We start from the raw sequence: 18,658 nt of genomic DNA on the forward strand, positions 1-18,658 counted from the left end.
TAGCGATACGGGTACTTCCGTCACCCCCTTCAGGGCCCTTCTGCATCCTCCCGGTAGCAAAACTCTCATCATTCAAAGATGTAATTGGCATTTATTACGGCCAGCACATTGGGTTGTAGGCGGTCCAGGTGTGTGATACAATGGACTCGGGTTGTTATGTGTGGTCATGTGTACTTTACAGGACGATGGGCGCTTCTGGCATCGGTGTGTCCTGAACTTTAAGGCCAATTTTATAGGGCTTTTACAAGGAGGCTGGTCGTGTGGAGGGGAGAGCCAGGCTTGATGGGAACGGAGGCCTTGCCATGTATTAACTGGAGACCAGGGGCAGTCTACCTGCTCTCTGGGTCAGGGAACTGCAGAAGGTGGGCCCGATGATGGCCAGCCCCGACAGACTGAGGCTAGAAGTGGGGTCTTACAGCTGGAAGTGATGGTCGAAGTCTGCAGGGGGTGCACTTGGCTATCTATGACCTGTCGTTGGTCACATCTCTGGCTTACTTGATGCTAAGTTCTTAGGGACCTAACCCTCAATTATCAAACTGTTTCTATTGAAACCATGATGTGCTTTACGATATTCTGCTCTGCACATGGCTCCCAGGAATGCATTATGGAGAACAGCTGGGCTGCTGCTTGTAACACCCACGTCTCAGGCAGCCAGAGAGTGACCATCACGTGGGCCCTAAGACCGTCCTCAGGCTTATCCATTCCTCCTCACAGCATCCCTGACAAGCGCAGCTTCTGAGAGTCCCCTCTACAGGGCAGAAGGGCAAACTGAAAGGGAAGGACATGAGCTGTGAGTGCCAGCTACAAAGGAGAACAGAGGTGACGGCTGGAGGAGCCCCTGGGCCGCACTACAGCTCAGCACTGGGTGTCCGGTGTGTCAGGAAGGGCACGACTGTGCTCAGGGTCTTTTGCTTAACAGGGAAAGGCAGGGCGCGCTGCCTTTAGAAAGATTTCCATCAACATAAGTTTAAAATATTCAGTTCCTGTTACACACCAGGTCCCCTGGTGCCAGCGACCTCTGGGCCTGAAGACAAGGCTACAGGAACAAAGCCTCACTAGACGTGTCCCCAGGGAGTGTGGGTGAGCACGCGCAACTTCCCAGGGTAATAAATCCACCACCGGGTACTTTGAAAAGGCCAGGCATCCTTCCAGTTTGTCTGTAAGGATCTGGGCAGGATTCGAGTTACTTCATGTTACCTTAATTTGCCTTAAGTTAGCCAGTCTCCATTCATCCGCTAAAACCGACTTTTATTGAGCCCCTAAGACGGCCAGGAGCCCATTTTAGGATTTGAGTCCGGAGTTTCAGAGACACCCACTGCTCACCAGGTGTTGCCCTGGGGAGCCCATGCCCGGGACGGGGGTGGGGGTGCTCCCCTATGGTTTTGCATCTCACGTCTCGCCCTGGGTGGGCTTCGGGCCCACACCCCTTCCCTTCAGATCGGAAGGTGTCTTAGCCCCGAGCCTTTGGACAGGGCGGTGCTCCTGCGTCAGCCTGGGAGCCCCCATCCACAGGGTTGGTCTCTGCCCTGACCCCTGGACGGAGGGAGACGGGCATCGGGCTGTGCGGGGCGCTCCGTGGAGAAGGACTCTTTTCCTGGAGAGAAGTCTCCCGCGGCCTGAACTGAGCGCAAGCTTTACTCCCGAGCGCGCAGGACGGGGCCAGAGGGCGGCTCCCGGGAGGCGGCCTCGCCTCGGCAGGTCGCGGCGAGAGGGACGGGGACAAAGGGAGAGAAAGGAGGAAGCCGCCACGGTCCACGTTCGGGACTGGAAGCCCTGCCCCCGAGAGCGCCCGGCCCGGCGCGGCGCCCGGGGCTCCTGCGGAGCGGCCGCGGCGGGGAGGGGGCGGCGCGGGGCGGGGCGGTATATCCAGTCTGGCGGAGGGCGGGCCCTCCAGTGCCGGGCCCGGACGGCGGGTGGAGGCGCCGGGAGCAGCCCAGAGCCGTCGCGCGCGCGGACCGTCGCTCTATGGGCACAGGGAGCCGCTGAGCGCGAGAAGAGCCCGCTTCCGCCGCCGCCCGCACCTCGCGCCGCTCGGCTCGCTCTCCAGGCCCGCGCCCCGCGCCCCGCGCCCGCGCCGCCATGAACCACTCGCCGCTCAAGACCGCCTTGGCCTACGAATGCTTCCAGGACCAGGACAACTCGACGCTGGCTCTGCCGTCCGACCAGAAGATGAAGACCGGCACGTCGGGCCGGCAGCGCGTGCAGGAACAGGTGATGATGACCGTCAAGCGGCAGAAGTCCAAGTCTTCCCAGTCGTCCACCCTGAGCCACTCCAACCGAGGTGAGGGCCGGATGCCCGCGTGGCCGTTCGCCCTTCCCCGACGCGCCTCCCAGGTGGCAGGGCGAGGGGCGCGCGCGTCCCCATCTGGCGGCGCGGGGCAGGGTCCGCGCGGAGGGCCCCAGCGGGTGCGCCCTGCCTCCTGGTCCACCGTGGAGCCGCGGCCCTGACCGCTCAGTGGCGGACAGTCAGGGCCGACCTCGGGTCCCGGGGTTCTCTTCCCCAGCCGGCTCAGGGGTCTCTCCCCAGCCCGATCCTGCCCAGCTGCCCGTGGTCGAGCGCCCCTCACCCTTCCCACCCCAACGTTCACGGACTTAGCTGTGGGGTCCCGGTCCGGGGCGGAGGGGCCGCCCAGTGCCTGGCTGGGATGGACTGGGAGTCACGGAGCCCGCCGAGAACTCGGGAGGGGCTCGCACTCCGGGAACCGGGCACAGGAGGCAGGCGCCCTCTGATGGCGCCGGCGCGGGAGCCTCACACCCGGAGGAGGCAGTGTGGTTCCCAGGTGGCCCCAGGGCAGCGCGGACCGTGGGGGCTGAGCCCGGGGAAGGGTCCAGGACGCCCTCGAGGCTGAGAGCAGCCCCCTCTCCCTCAGAACTCGCCTGCCCACTCAGCCGGTGTAGAAGTGTGCCTCTTAGAGGCCAGAGGCAATTTGCTTGGAGGCCAGAACCGCCCCTACCCCTGGCTGGGCCCTGGTGCTGGGCACTCCTTGATCTAGGCATGGGCCTGGCCAGCCCCTCCCTGCCGCGCTGAGGTCCCCCAGCTGTCAGGGAAGGGCAGGAGAAAGGGGCAGGACCCCTGAAACTCAAGGAGGAAGGTCTGTTACCTGACAGTCGCCTCAGTGGGAGTTCTAGACCAAAGACTCATACAAAGCATTTCCCAGTGAGAATTACATGTAAGTCAGCGGGTACCTTCTACTTAATTATTTAGTTAAGTTTGTGAAAGTCCGGTCAGTCGTGTACAGCTCTTTGGGATCCCATGGACGGTAGCCTGCCAGGCTCCACTGTTCATGGAATTCTCCAGGCAATAATACTGGAGTCGGTTGCCATTTCTTTCTCCAGGGGATCTTCCCAACCCAGGGACTGAACCCGGGCCTTCTGTATTGCAGGCAGATTCTTTACTGTCTGAGCCATCAGGGAAGCCCAGTAGTTTAAGGCTAATGAGGAAGCTGCAGACTGTAAACCAATACAGGTCAACCAAGGTTTATTTATTGGAAAAAAAAAAAAGAGGTATATTTTTCAAGTCAGGAGCTCATGAGAGAGTGGGGTAGACGAGAGTAGTAAAGAGGAGGAGACAAAGGGGACGGACCCCCGCCCGTGGTCCACATGCACACAGGTATGCACACACACACATACCACCTCTCTCTCTCACACACACACACAAAGACACACACACACACACACACACACACACACACGGCAGCTCACGATTTCTACCTCCGTGCCTCCTTCTCTCCCCTGAGTGGCCCCAGGTACAGCTGAGGGCGAGAAGATGGCTGGCAGAGGACTGCTCTGCGCCCAAGCCCGCATGCCTGTGTGGCTCTGTGCCCCCGCCCTGGCTCCTCTCCCGCCAGGCTCCCACTCAAAGTCGCAGCTTCCGGAGTGCTTGCCACCTTCGTGTTTGCTTGGGGCCTCCGCGGCTGCTTCCAGCCTTTTTTGGAAGTAGGACTGGAAAACAAGTGTCCCCTTTCTGGGCGCGGCGCAGCGCAGTCGCTGCTCAAGCCGGCTTCCTCTCTCCCTGGGACGGGGCTCGCCGGTCCCTCCTCGCCCGCTCCTCCCTGGCCTGCGCTGGGGGCCGCAGCTCTGTAGAAGACAGCCAGGCGAGGTGCCCGATGCCCCCTCCCAGCCCCAACGGGGTGCCGGCTGGGCGCCCCAGCCTCCCTCTCTGTGGCGACGTCCACCCCTCCGCTTCCCACGCCTCCACCCCGAGGTCCTCTGGGGGCGTCAGCAGGTGTGCGTGGACTCTGCCGATAGCCAGCGCGTCCCTCTCCGAGGGCTGACCCTGTAGGCGTGTCCCTTTTACCCTTGGCTTGGACCAGTTTCCCCAGCGGGCGCTGTAACTGGGCGAGGCCGTCAGGCCACCTGGAGCTGGTGTTTCTGGTTTGTCTGGCTTTGTCTTCCGAGGGATCCCCTCCTTCCGGCGAGCACCGCCCAGGCGCCCCTGTGCGCTCCGCGACCACCTCTGCCGGCTCTGGTCTCTGTTTGTCCCGTTGGTGTCGTTTGACGCATGTGCTCTGGTTCCCAGGACGGGTGACGGGGTCCCTGGGGGGACCCAGGACAGACTCGGTTCTCCTGCCGTTTCCCACGACAGGAGAGCAGGCTTCTGTGGGGTCTTTGATTTTCCCGGGCCCCTGCCCTGGCTCCGGCCCCACGGGGCTGCTCTCCACCTGGTCCGTGACATGAGGGGCTTGGAGCCTTGGAGGATGGGGAAAGGGGCCCGTGGAAGGGGCCTGGCGCAGACGCCGTGCCCTCCCCCAAAACCTGGGCCCAGACAGATGCCCTGCCCAGCCAGGCAGTGCCCAGGGAGGGAGGGGGTCTCTGGGGCCTGGACACCCTTCAGGAGGAGTCTACTCGGGACCTGCGCGCCCCCCCCCCCCCGCCGTCTTTTCCTGAAGGGGCTCTGGGGCGTGGCTGCCCTTGCTTCCTAAGGGTGCCCGTGGGCAAAGGGTGTAAGCCCAGGTGGGAAGCAGAAGGAACCTGGGAGGTGGCCACCCAGTGGGAGATGGGGGCTGGAAAATGTGACCCCCTTGAGGGGGAGTCCATGCGGGGTGGATTGTGTGGGAAGGGGCTGGTGCACTGTTGTCCTGCCCAAGGCCCTGTGGCGCTCACGCCCTTTACACTCCGCTCAGAGCCTCTGCTGAAAGCTGACCAAGCCTACTCAGACTCAAATCCAAACCTACCACCACCACCACGCGCACACACACACACGCACGCGCACACACACACGAATGTGCACACACGTGCACACACGCATGCACACACGCAGACACACGCACATGAATGGGCACACCCTTGCACGCACAAACACATGCTGGAGCCCACTCCCTTCTGCACACCACTCCTCACTCCAGGGAGTCCTGACCTGCCCACTCTGCCCACTGCCCCGAGAGGCGTCACCACGGGCTGGGGGTCCCATCTGCACCCTCCTCAGCAGCACGGGCAGAGGTGGGGGGTGCGCGGGGCAGGTGTCCTCTCCCCGAGGCCCTCCTGGCGGAGGCTTGCACCCAGGGGGAGGGTTGGCACGGCCCCGTCTAGGGCCGCGCTGGCTGGCTCTTGGACTTGCGTGGGCCATGTCTCAGCACAAGGCTGCACCCAGGGCAGGGGTCCGCTCTCCGCTCTCTCGGAAGGTGCCCCGTCCCGGGCACGGGCCAGGCTCAGACGGCTCTGCTGGGCTTCTCCCTCAGGACCAGCGCAGAGGGGCGACGAGGGCGGGGTGCCTGTGGCGGCCTGTCCCAGAGCAGAGTGTCCTGATTACACCTCGCGGGAGCCAGTCCTCCTTTCTTCACAAGGCCTCTTGGCTCGGAGCTGAGGATTTAGCCAGCATTTCCACCGGCCTGTCACAACACATGCTAAAATGCCGAGTAGCCCGGCTGTCCCACGGCGCACGCCGTTGCCCAGCTTCCTGCCCCTTTGCTAAGCTCATTGACAGAGATTAAAAACAAACAAAACAAACTCCTCTCCCCACACACCACACTATCTATACCAATACCCCAGTTGTTCGAGGTTTAAAACTCTGGGAGCTACCTCTCTACAGGGCATGACTCCTAGAAGGTGTGTGATGTTTGAACAAAACAAAATGAAAGAATGCTTCCCGGGAGTGGGAGGTAGCCTAGTGCAAGGCTCTTTATTGGCTGCACCTCTGAGGCACGCACATGTGCACACAGGTGTCCTCGCACACACACTCACCCTGCCTCCCAGCTCGTGCAGCAGCAGGAGTCCGGCTGGCCCCCGGAGGCTTGAGCGCTCTCTGGAGCTGTTGCCAGCTGCTGTGTGACCTCAGGCCAGCCCTGCCTCTCTCTGGGTCTGTGCAGCCGTAAGAGGTGGGGTGTGATCGCCCCCCGATGTTTCACTGGAAGCAGATTGTTTGTCTCGCTGCCTCTGCAGACCGTTTCCCCAAACCACCTGCCGCGGCAAAAGGCCGCTCCTCACAAGACACAGCCCTCCCTGTCTCCCTCCAGGAAGCATCGGATCACTAAAAAATATCTCCCAGTGCACACTGCTCTCAATCGTGGCCATGTGTTGGCACCGTCTGGGAGTTTTAAAGAATGCGTGTGCCCGGGTCCCACCCTGGAGGCTCTGGTTTAGTTACTGTGGGGACAGCGTGGGCAGGTGGACTTGCAACAGAGTTCAGGAATCCTTGTTCTTGTCTCCACCCTGCCTCAGACAGAGACCCAGTGTGGGGATCACCCCATCGCATGCGCGCGCACACACACACACACACACACGCACACATATAAATGTCATCCAGCGTGGCGGTAGCTGGGGACAGTCGTTTACTCTGGAACCCCCCGCGGGGTGAGCCCTGCCCAGCCCCGCCCCCTGTGCCAGCCCTGCCCTTGGCTCAACCCTCAGGCTCAGCGGTGGCCGCGCACAGATCATCAGAAGGAGAAGCAGGTTCAGAGCTGGTTTGAGCACGCCCCAGCCAGCCCTCGGAGTCACGTGTGCTGGCGAGGGACGGGGGAGACGGGGCTGTGGCGGCCCAGGCCGCTCTGGTGTCTGTTCCTACACGTGCGCGGGAATGGGCAGGACTGTGCCAGGGTGGCTGTGGGACTGGGTAGAACGCCCTCATCCAGGGCTGGGTGGCACGTCCAGAGCTCCCTCTGGCCTGGGCGAGGGCGGAACATCTCCCGCCATGCCTGGTGGTGGGAGGGCAGGCGCCGGGCTGCTGGACGGTCCAGGCGCCCAGGCGTCTCCTGTGCCATCTCCCCACAGTCCTTACTGTCTCACTGAAGTCCCTCTTACTGTGGGCCCCTCTGCTGGGCACCCCTGATGGGAGGGATTTAGGGGGTGAAGCAAAAGCATTTCAGGGCCAAAAGGTAGTGGGCGTCCTTTCTCAAGCTTTTGTGCTGAGGAATCGACGTAAGCACGAGAGCACCCGGAAGACAGGGCCTTGTGGGGCCGTTGGAGGCGCCCCTCTCTGAGGCCCGGCGGCTCGTGGGGGTGGGGCGTGGGGGCTGGGGAGGGGGGTGGACTCTGCCCTGGAGCAGCCTGGCCGGCAGGCTGGCTAATATCCCAAGGACCTCCTCGAGGTGGAGTCCGGTCCTGGGGTTGGCGTGGGTGGGGACCTCCCCCGACACGCACATACGCACACACATGCACACACACACACACGCACACACGAAGAACACATGGCAGGAGTGCGTCCAGCAGGTGGCCACGTGCTGACCGGCTCCACGGGAGGCCCGAGCGCCCGGGGGGTCTCCCCAGGAGGAGCTGGCCACGGTCGGGTTGGGGGAGCGGGCGGGGCCCACCGAGAGGAGAGCAGGAATGTTTCAGGTGTGGCGGGTGTGGCCACGGAAAGCCTGGAGGTGGAAGGATGAGTCATCCCGGGTGGGTCCGCCCGCCCGGCGGGGGAAGAGTCTTGGGCGTCCTGACGAGGGCTCCCCGGTGACCCGGGGCGAGTCGCCCCTGTGCGGCCCGAGGGGAGGACCCCAGGTGCTTTCGTCTGCGGCATGGGTCTCCCCCAATTGCTGACCCAAATGAGGCTTCTGTGCGGGCAAAACGGCTGACGATGCTGACCCCACGGGGAAGGCGGACCTTTGCCCTCTGACCCCAGACTTCTGGGGGTGGGCAGACACCTCGTGGCAGACACATGTTGGACAGAGAGGCTCACGGCCCTTCCTGAGAGGACTGTGGGTGCCGTGCTCCCCGGGAGGTGGGGTGAATGTGGAGTGAGCGGTGCTGGGACCCTTCTTCCTACCCCCCTCCAGGGCTACAGCTGTGGGCACTCTGGCTCCAGTCTCTCCCCAGTTCACGGACCAATCAGGGTCCTCTCTGGGCGAGGGGGGACCTGGCCGAGTAGAGTGAAGGACCCCAGTGTCCTGCTGCAGGTGCGGGCTGGGCGGGGGCCCCATACCTCACCGTGCCCAGCACTGAGACAACAGCAGCCTGGGGAGCAGGGACCAGGTGGGGGTCATTGTGAAAGGCTTCCTAGGAGTGGTGTCCAGAAAGGTCAAGGGGCCAGTGGAGAAGCCAGCAGAGCTGTTCCATCACCCTCAGGGAGAAGCCCCATGTTCTTCCTGCTGCACTTGACTCAGAGGGTGGTGCTTACCAACCAGACCCCCGCCCCAAGTCAGGAGAGGGAGCCCTTGCTTCTGCTGTGGGAGCAGGGCTCACAAACGGCTCACCTCCCACCTGCATCCCTTTGAGTATCTGGCACACTGCAAGCTGTGATTGCAAGTGTGTGAGGTCTCTGGACTCCCCTCCCTCGAAACCACAGCCCACAAGCAGCTGCCTTCTGCCTGAGAAGCAGTGCTGGCTGGTGTGATGGCAGCCTTGTTCTCACAAGGAGGCCAAGCCAGGCAGCTCACAGTGGGAGTCAGGAAGTCTGACCCCCAGTCGCAGATGATCTTGGGAAGGTGCCTTCAGGAGCTGCCTGGAAGGGCCTGGAGACCTTGGTCCAACCAGAAGTGAGAGCTGCCACCCACACCTGTCACCACCACAGTCCCCCTGGGTCACAGGAACTGGCCTTGGCTGATAGGGTACTCCAGATCCACTGCAGAGAACTCCCCCTCTGTCATGTGGAGGGAAGTAAGAGGGAGGCGGGCAGGTGCAGGCAGGGGAGGAGATGCTTCAGCTGGTGACGTCACTGCTGACCGCCTCCCTCTCGAGCAGGGAGGGGCCCCGTGGGAGCCTGCCCTCCATGGAGCCTCCTGGGGACGCCTGTCCCAGGACCCCGTGTCTGTCTCCAGCCCAGATTTCCATCCAAAGTGGCTGGCTGGCCCACACCCACCCCTGGGTGAGGAGTTCCTGCCCTGTGGGACCCTGGTCTGTTCCCCCCGCCCCACCCAGAAGGGCTGCAGGAGTGGGCTGGACAGAGGGGAGGTGGGCAGCACGCCGGCTGTCGGCTGGCTCCCCTGGGTGTCCATGTCCGCAAGATTGCCTCCAGGCTCCTCCTGATGAAGGTCACCTTTCAGAGGGGCGGCTTCCTGAGAAGGTAAGAAGTGCAGCTGCCTGGTCATCAGGGAGCTTGGAGTGAGTCAGAGCCTCAGGGGAGCCCCTTTGGGAGTCAGGCCTGGGCCCAGGGCACCCTGGAACGGGCACACCTCTGGAGGGACCCTGAGGCTGGCAGCCAAGGAGACGATGATGCCCAAGCCTTGGGTGCCCAAGGCTTCCTTGCTGAAGCCTGTCTCTAGAGACAAGAAGGCTGGCTTCCCTGAATGCCACAGTGAGAGTTGTTATGATCACACAGTCTTGGGACCTGGAGGTGCAGAGAACCCACCCCTTCTTTCTCCAGAAGAGGAAGGCTAGGCCCAGTGCAAGTGCGTGCCAAGTCTCTTTAGTCGTGCCCAACTCTTTGTGACCCCATGGACTGTAGCCCACCAGGCTCCTCTGTCCATGGGATTCTCCAGGCGAGAATACTGAAGTGGTTTGTCATTTCCTTCTCCAGAGGATCTTCCCCACTCAGGAACTGAACCTGCGTGTCCTGTGCCTCCTGCGCTGGCAGGTGGATTCTTTACCACAGCCACCTGGGGAGCCCCCACCGAGGTCCAGAGCCAGGACCAGTTTCAACACCTCTAGGCTGCAGGGCAGGGGTCTCTGCCACAGCCAGTGGCCCCAGCAGCCCTCCGTGGTGGGGGCCTGGGGAGTCAGGGGCAGGGTCCCTCCTACGAGCTGTCAGGGTCACCTGGCTCTAGACAGAGGAGGTGGCCCGAGGCGGGGATGCCAGCCATGTTGCAAAGCTGCCCCTGCTCTGCGTTCTTTCCCCGCTCGGGGGCTCAGTGCCCACCCCCAGAGGTGTGGGGGCCTGTGGAGCACAGCCCCGGGGGGGAGGGGACTGAGCCAGACACTGCCCCTGGAGCTGAACTCAGGCCCTTGGCCGGGACCCGCCTTCCCCAGGGCCGTCACTTAATGAGGTTGGGGGCCAGCCTTGCTCCCGACGCCCAGGCCACAGCTCCCGGTCCAGGAAATGGGGCGCCAGACGGGATGCGGCCCAGGGTCCAGACCCAGGACAGCCCCTCGGGCGGAGCTTGCTCCCAGGTTTTGAGCTTGGGTTCACTGACGGTTACGATTCTGCGATTCTGCGTCTGCAGCCGAGGCTTAGCACAAGACACAGCGTGAGCGGAGCCCCAGGCTGGTCCCAGCCAGCCTCCAGGCAGCGGGCAGAGCCGGGCATCCTGAGCCGCCCCCGCCCCGCCCTGCAGAGCCAGGCATCCTGAGGACCCCCCCCCCCACGCCCCCCTGCCATGCAGAGCCGGAAGTCCTGAGGCTCCCCCCATGCCATGCAGAGCCGGGCATCCTGAGGGCCCACCCCCTGCTGTGCAGAGCCAGAGGTCCTGAGGCCCCCCCACTTCCGGTGAAGGGGCTGCGTGCCCAGGCCGCCCTCTGCGAGCTGAAGCCACTTTGCCCCTAATAACCGTGATGACACTCTGTCCTCCTGCGGACCCTGTCATCTGCGGGCCCACACGCTCTGGGAAAACAGTAATTACTCCTTCCTGGTCCTTTGAGGTCGGTGGCTGCTCCCCCTTCAGCGGCGGGGGCACCTGGGAGAGGAGGGAGGCCCCTTGCCCCATCTGGGTCGGGAACCAGAGTCTGCCGGGTGCGGGCCGCATCTTTGGGCACTGCCCCGTGGCCCTGAGCGGAGCCTCTGGGCCCAGCATGTCCACCTCCTGGCTGTTTCCCCTGAGCGGGAAGGCCTTCCTCGTGGAGCGAGGGGTCCTGCTTCCCTGGACCGGGGCGGCAGGGGCCCGAGGCCCCCCAGGCCAGCTCCTGACCTGTTGGTGCCAGCCCACCGCAGGTAGACCCCAGAAGAGGGCTGCCCGGGGCCCTCAGAGCTGAGCCTGCAGCCATGCGACTGTGCAGGAGGCGGGCAGAGGAGGAGAGGCGGGCACAGGGCTGCTCCCTGTCCTGCTGGTCTCCTCTGCGGGCGCCGATGCCTGGGGGACGAGGGCTGGGGGCAGCACGGGGCCGGCACCGTCCTAACCCCTGTCCTTGTCCCCAAGGCTCCATGTACGACGGCCTGGCCGACAGCTACAACAACTACGGGACCAGCAGCCGGAGCAGCTTCTACTCCAAGTTCCAGGCGGGGAGCGGCTCGTGGGGCTACCCGGTAAGGAGCCGCTTCCTGGGCACTTGCAGGCACGGTCCCTGGTTTGAGCAGGAGAAAGCGTCCTGGCTGCTGAGAAGGAGGTGGGGGGCAGCAGGGTCCCCCAGGGGAAGCCCCCCATTCCTCACCGGTCTGTTTGCTTGGCCATTATTTCACGTCGCGCTATTGCAGCCTCCTTCGGGGCAGAGTGGGTATTTCTAAATGTATCAAATGAGAACATTTTAGAAAAGGCATAAAGAAAACATCATTTTTTTTTAAGTCCATTTTCTCCTATGTCCGATTTACTCATGGATCTGAAAGAAGTTTGAATTCTTGTGGTCCGGTCATGGGCATATTTAGATATTTCTAGGAAAATCCCCAGGGGCCCCCTCTCCTCAGTGTGTGCTGATGACCAAGGACGGGACTCTGGAGGTCCCCTGAGGCTGGGGGCGGGGGCGTCCATGGCGGCGGCAGCTCTGGAGTAAGAGGGTGTGTGCCAGGGCGGCATGGCAGCTCTGGAGTGAGGGTGTGTGCCAGGGCGGCATGGCTTGAGTTTGTAAGTTGGACAGACTCACGTTCAGAGTCTAGTTGTGCTGCTACTGGGCTTGTGACCTTGGGCCAGAGTCTTCTGTGCCTTAGTCTCTCCACATGTAGGATGGGTTGTCGTCAGGACTAAATGAAACAATATGCATTAAAAAAGCTGAGCATGAGACTGTCCTCAATGCCTCTGTCCTGGCCCTGTCGCCGTCCTCTGTGGCCTCACCTGCTGTGCCCATCACCCATTACTGGGCAAATACCTCTTTGGCCCTAACTCCACGCCAAGCACTGAACCAGATGCTCTGGTTCAACCACACAAGCCCACACAGGAGTCTCCTGCTCCTCCAGATCGGGGTGCTGGGTTAGGCGACGCCCAGGTTTTCGCCCAGTCTGCAGATTCCGTGACTTTATTTTTGCTAACGTCCACGTCAGCCTGTACTGCTCCAGGAGTTCTGCGAGGCCCCTGAGGCCTGTGCAGCGGGGACAGCTTTTCCAGGAGACGCTGGGCTCTGTGCGCTGGGGCTTGGGTTTCAGCAGCTCTGGCTTTGAGCCCACGTTGCTCACAGATGTCACCCTGATTGTCCAGGTCCCGGGCAAGAGAGAGGTGGGTGATCTACAAGTTACATGTTCTTTGTCATCCCCTTGATTCCTTCCTCCTTGAGGTCTTATTGAGGCTCATTAGGGAGGACTTGGCCCCACTCCAGTACTCTTGCCTGGAAAATCCCATGGACAGAGGAGCCTGGTGGGCTGCAGTTCATGGGGTCGCTAAGAGTCGGACACGACTGAGCGACTTCACTTTCACTTTTCACTTTCCTGCATTGGAGAAGGAAATGGCAACCCATTCCAGTGTTCTTGCCTGGAGAATCCCAGGGACGGGGGAGCCTGGTGGGCTGCCGTCTCTGGGGTCGCAGAGTCGGACACGACTGAAGCGACTTAGCAGCTTAGCAGCAGCAGGGAGGACTGGGCTTCCCTGGTAGCTCAGACAGGGGGACTCGCCTTTCTTGCATGTCACAGGTTTAACTAGGTTTGCTGTGCATTCATTTGCCCTCTTTTTTCAGATTTTTGATGTCAGTTGGTAACACCAGGGCCAATACCTGCTGAGCACAGTGGGCCCAGCAGGTTGGTAGTTCAGGCACAGATGTGAGCAAAAGGCTTTGACACGTAGACCGATGACCAGGCAGAATCTGGGGATGACTTATAATGCCATGGAAAGGGCGAGGAGAGAGGAGGGCAGGCCCCTGGACGGGACCAGCAGCGAGGATGAGTAAGCTGCTGACTGAGCAGTTGCTGTGTGTCTTCATGGCGGTGCGTTGCCCAATCGGAACCTGGGCGCTGTGGCTCTGGATCAAGCTCTGACCACCGGGTGCCGGCGCTCCCCTCTGTGGGTGCTTCACCTGCCCTGGGTCCATCCCCCGGGCTGCTCCCGTCAGGTGGACCGGGAGGCGTTGTCTCAGCGGACCTTTGGATAGGGCTACGCGAGCTCTTCCCAGGGCTTGCTCCCAGAGCCTGAGTGTGGCAGGGCTGAGTGTTTCTCCCCTCCATTGAGCCCGTCCCCGCCGCCCCCACCCTCGCGGTGCCTGCCTGCTGACACCTGGTGAGAACCCCTCCCTCCAGGGCCTGCTGGCGGGACTTAAGACATGACTCAGGGCCGGCGCTGTCGGGGCACGTCCTGGCTCCGCTTCGCTCAGGAGGCTTCTGGGAACAGCGCACAGCTGCGCGCACACGGGGATTTGGCGGCGGGAGGGGCGGGGGATGGTGGTGGAAGAATTGATGCTGGAGCCAGCACGTGTCAGCCAGGACGGCGGAACCCAGCAGGTTGGGACTTGGGCCGCGGAGCAGCGGGCAGCAGCGGAGATGCAGGGAGAGCCTCAGGCCAAGGGGCTGTCCCAGGGACGGTGCGCTGGCGCCAGGGGGCTTCAGCCCCATCCCCTCCCCAGAAACCGGCCCAGAGGGCGGGGCTGGGGGCGCACGGGGCATGCGGACCCTCCTCAGAGGAGCCTCCAGCTCCCCTCAGAGAAGCAGGGAACTGGGAGGAACCCAGAGAGGACGCGGGCAAGGCGAACGCAGGCCTCGGTGGCTGTGCCGCAGGATTGCGCCAGCTCTGCCGTTACTCGTGACCCTAAAAAGCTTCATAAAATATACTGGTCTTTAGCGCCATTTTAGGGGCCCCCTAAGAAAACCAGCCCCATTTCTGTGCTGTCAGGACCTGTGTTTGAGCAGAAACGACAGTCAGCCCTCTGAGACCCTCACTTCTCAGGCTTGAGACATTGAATCAACTTCAGATAACAAAGATTGGCTACCCTTGAGCATGGATTTTATTTAAATATGCCAAGCACCTGTGGGCGGTTCCAGAAAGGAAAGTTCTAAAGGTGTTTAAAAAGCCTTAGGATTCTACCTTATATTCTATTTCAGCAATAGTCTTCTAATTTAAAAAACATAGATGAGATATATATATGTGTGTGTGTCAGTCTCTCGGTCATGTCCAACTCTGAGACCCCATGGTCTGTAGCCCACCAGGCTCCTCTGTCCAAGGGATTCTCCAGGCAAGAGTACCAGAGTAGGGTTGCCATTTCCCTCTCCAGATATATATATGTCATCATATTACTTATACTACTTGTAATCTACAACCATTTATATTACAAGTCAGTCTTCCCAGGTGGCACCTAGTGGTAAAGAACCCACCTGCCAATGCAGGAGATGTTAGACAAGGGTTTGATTCCTGGGTCAGGAAGATCCCCTGGAAGAGGGCATGGCAACCCACTCTAGTACTCTTGCCTGGAGAATCCCATGCACAGAGGGCCTGGTGGGCTACAGCCCATGGGGTCGCAAAGAGCTGGACCCGAGTGAAATGATTTAGCACACGTACACACACATGTCACAAGTCAAGAAAGTTGGACGTAGAGGGCATGTAATAGAATGAAGCACAGTGACTGACACACCACCCAGGGGCTCAAGGGAAAGAACCGGTCCAGAGAAAAGCCTTGGCCAGTCAGTTGTCCATTCTCTTCTGCTCGTTCCAGCCTCCTGGCCCTTGGAGACTGAGTCTACGGGGCGGCACATGGCTAGAGCCCAGAGCCCAGAACCTTGGGGAAAGGGGAGTGGGTGAGCTGAGCCGAAGGGTGGGGCGTGCTCAGCCCTGTCCTCAGGACCAGGCTTGGGGAGTGTCGGAGCCCACCGAGGCTGACGCTGCACAGCTGAGGCCCCCCGGCCCCGTGAGGCCCAGGGTCTCATGGCTGGTGACGGGGAGCAGACTGGACCCCGCCTCCGGGCTCTCGCCCTGCCGGATTTTCCTGTCCTCACTCCAGACATCAATCTCCGTATTTTAGCCTTACAGCCCGTTCTGGGGACTCAGACAATACCCATGACTTCACATCCGCTCACTTCCTCCCTGCCGCCCCCACCCACACCCACCCCTTCCTCCCCACCACCAAGAGCTGCGGGGCAGCGGCCCTTTTTTCCTTCCTGGACTTGAGTCGCTCAGCCGTCAGCGTCAATGGAGGTCAGGATGGGCTGCCCAGTAAAATATAAAGGAATGCAATTTTGGAGGCCTGTTTATCCTAAAATGTTATTTGTTCTGGTCTGATCTTCAGATTTAGCTGGGTGTCCTGTGCTTGCAGGTCACTGTGTATTCCCACTTATTCCCTGTAATATAAACAAGACCCCCTAAGTGCCGTCTCCTAGGCTGGGGACCCAGACAGAATTTCTTAGGGGAGTGAAGGGAGGCTGCTGGCCCCTCCGAGGGTCCTTGTACCAGGTCCCTGGAAGCGGGCTGCTCTCACCCTGGCGTGTCCTGGACGAGGCTGCAGCCCGTGGACAGGTTGGGTTTCCCAGGAGCCTTTCCCGGGAAAGGCTCTGGGTTACGGTGTCAGTCTCCTTCACTTGCGCCTCCAGCCTGAAGGGTTTTCCACAAACCAACAAGTGCGTCATGAGCATTCCATCCCTCTCGGCGTCACACGGGAAAGAGGTGCTTTGGCTGTGGACAGGCTGAGAGCATCCTGCTGGGAGCCGATCCCATACGGTAGCAGCTGCCAGGCAGTCTGGGCTAGGGTACCCCCGGGGGCACCGTGTTGAACCCCTTCTCTGTGCTCAGTTATACCAGACCAGAGCTCGGAGGGCCAGACTCCCCAGGAGAATGACCAGTGGAGATTCTGTGTTCATTCTGGCCATTGACTCTATTTTTCTACTTCATCCCAGTATTCTTGGGCTCCCCTTGTAGCTCAGCTGGTAAAGAATCCGCCTGCAATGCAGGAGACCTGGGTTCAACCCCTGGGTTGGGAAAATCCCCTGGAGAAGGGAAAGGCTATCCACTCCAGTATTCTTGGGCTTCCCTTGTGGCTCAGCTGGTAAAGAATCTGCCTGCAATGCAGGAGACCTGGGTTCAACCCCTGGGTTGGGAAGATCCCCTGGAAAAGGGAATGGCTACCCGCTCCAGAATTCTGGCCTGGAGAATTCCATGTATAGTTCATGGGGTCGCAAAGAGTCGGACACGACTGAGTGACTTTCACTTTTTCAGGGCAGTCCAGTGCTTAGGACTTTGTGCTCTCACTGCTGAGGGCCCAGGCTCTGTTTGGGAAACCAAGACCACACAAGCAGACTGGCACTGTTGGAGGAAAAAAAAAGTTATTTAAAGAAAACACCCAGGATTCACTACGAATCTTCCTCTCAGCCTCTTCTCAGCTATGCGTGCTTACTGACATGTTAGTGGCCTCCATGTGCTGGGACCCCCTCCCTGAGCGGGGTGGGCACGCAACACCCTGAGGTGCCCGGAGGCCCCCTTCTGTCGATGAGAGGGCTAGGCTTTGCAAGGCTCCGTGGGCAATGGGAACCCAGGCTCTGGGAGCTGCGTGTGCGCAGGGTCTGCGGGGGCCGGGTGAGGGGCTGCCGGAGAGAATGTGGTGGGACTCTTGCCCTTGAAGCAGAGGAACAGACTGTCTGTGCTAGCAAACAGACTCCTCCCAGAGGCAGGTGGTATGGAGGGACCCGTTCTTAGCCTCAGCTTGCCTGTCTCCACAATGGGTGAGAATTCCCGTTTCGAGGGCAGGCGGGGCTGTGGACAGGATGTACCAGTCAAGTTGGAGGCTTCGATTCTGCTCTTGTCAGCTGCTATGAGCAGAGGGACCTGGGGCTCATCTCTTGAGGCCTTTCTCATCCTTGGAGGAAGGCTGTTGGACGAGATCCTAGTGGAGGGCCCCTTCGGCCCTGACTTTTCAGGCTCTGTGTGGCTGCAGAGCAGCCCCTGAGCGGCTGCCAGGGCCTGACGGTGGTCTCCGGGCAGGGTGGGGCAGGGCCGCCCCCAGGCCTGTGGGTGCACTGCCTTCTGCTGTCATCTGGTCACCAGGGAAACAGTGGCTAATTAACCCTTGCAGCAGCCACAGAGCTGCTCAGGCTTCATTGCCCTTCGCTTTACAGAGAGGAGGCGGGCCCTCGAACTCCTTACAGAGGAGGGGAAGCCCCTAGAAACCACGTCCTTGAAAGCCCAGGCCTGTCTCCTGCCCTGCTACCCGCTCTGGGTTCTCTGATCGGTTTGGAAAGTCCCGGCGGAGAAGCAAGCCCCGTCCAGGCGGGCACGGCTCCTGCCCCCAAAGGGAGTGGTCTAGGTGCTTGCCAGCCCGGGTCCTCTGCCAGCAGTGACGCACCCCTACCCAGTCCCAAGGGCCCCGGGCTCTTGCCGGGCAAGAAGAGGCAATGATCCTGCTGCCGAGGGACAGAATGTGCCCGAGAGGGGAGACGAGGGCATGGGGCCGGGGGCGCCCCCCACTCCTTTCCCTGTAGGAGCGGCCCCCGTCTGGCCGCGGCCGGACCCCAAGTTCACCAGCAGGGCCTCCTTGGCTCTGAAGTCCTGTGTCAGGTGTCCTCACTTGGGGGAGAGAAGCTGGCACCTGGGGGCTTGGAAGGAAGAGGGTGCAGCAGGGAGCCATGCAGGCAGAGTCCCAAAGCAGCTCTGGGCAGGGAGCTGAGCTTGGAGGGCTGCCCTTCACAAACAGCAGGGGCAGGGGAGTGCCCAGGCCTGGGGCTGGCACCGGGCCCCTGGGCACTGCTGTCTGAGAGTTCACCAGGCAGGGCCATTCCCCCCAGTAGGGCAGTGCCAGGGGCCAGGCCCCAGCGAAGGCAGGATGTCACCTGGCTGGGTCCCAGCTGGCGGGCCCCGGCGGGGCAGGGGGCGTGCTCAGGGAGACGTGTGCCCACAGGGCCTCAGTGCGCCGGAAGGTCGGACTCTGCCCGCCCGGACAGTCTGCAGTGGTCCTTCCCCATGGGGCTCGGGAAGGGGCGTGCCATCCTCTGGGAGAGGACGGAGCCTGCGTTTACATATTCTTGGCTTTAATCCACCTGCCGCTTCCGGTCAGCGTCTTCCTAGAAGGCCGCTCCCCATGAGCCACTGTCGGGCTCGCCTTCCTTCTCACGAGTCACCTCAGAGCCTCCGAAACCTTGGAGGGAAGATTTGAAGACTCAGGGCCGATCACAAGCTTCTTCATTTCGTGCCAGAAGAAAATTAGTGTGTTTTGGTTTTGCCTTTTTAAGTCCTGACAAGAACTAACCTCAGCCAACCAGTCTTTAAAGCCCTAACTCGCCAGTTAAAAACAACAGCTTGAGAGGCTGGGATGA

The 18,658-nt window shown here is 61.3% G+C and overlaps 1 protein-coding gene across 1 annotated transcript in view; it reads left to right on the forward strand.

Annotated features, from left to right (window-relative positions):
- Positions 1-1,930: 1,930 nt before the first annotated feature.
- The window catches only part of PKP1 (plakophilin 1), a 37,745-nt gene continuing 21,017 nt past the window's right edge, over positions 1,931-18,658 (forward strand). The window contains 2 exon segments of the mRNA NM_174145.2: positions 1,931-2,281; positions 11,436-11,542. Coding sequence (NP_776570.1) covers positions 2,080-2,281; positions 11,436-11,542 — 309 coding nt within the window. The 5' untranslated portion in view covers positions 1,931-2,079.

Source organism: Bos taurus, chromosome 16 (assembly GCF_002263795.3).
Source record: "Bos taurus isolate L1 Dominette 01449 registration number 42190680 breed Hereford chromosome 16, ARS-UCD2.0, whole genome shotgun sequence".
Taxonomy (NCBI): Eukaryota; Metazoa; Chordata; class Mammalia; order Artiodactyla; family Bovidae; genus Bos; species Bos taurus.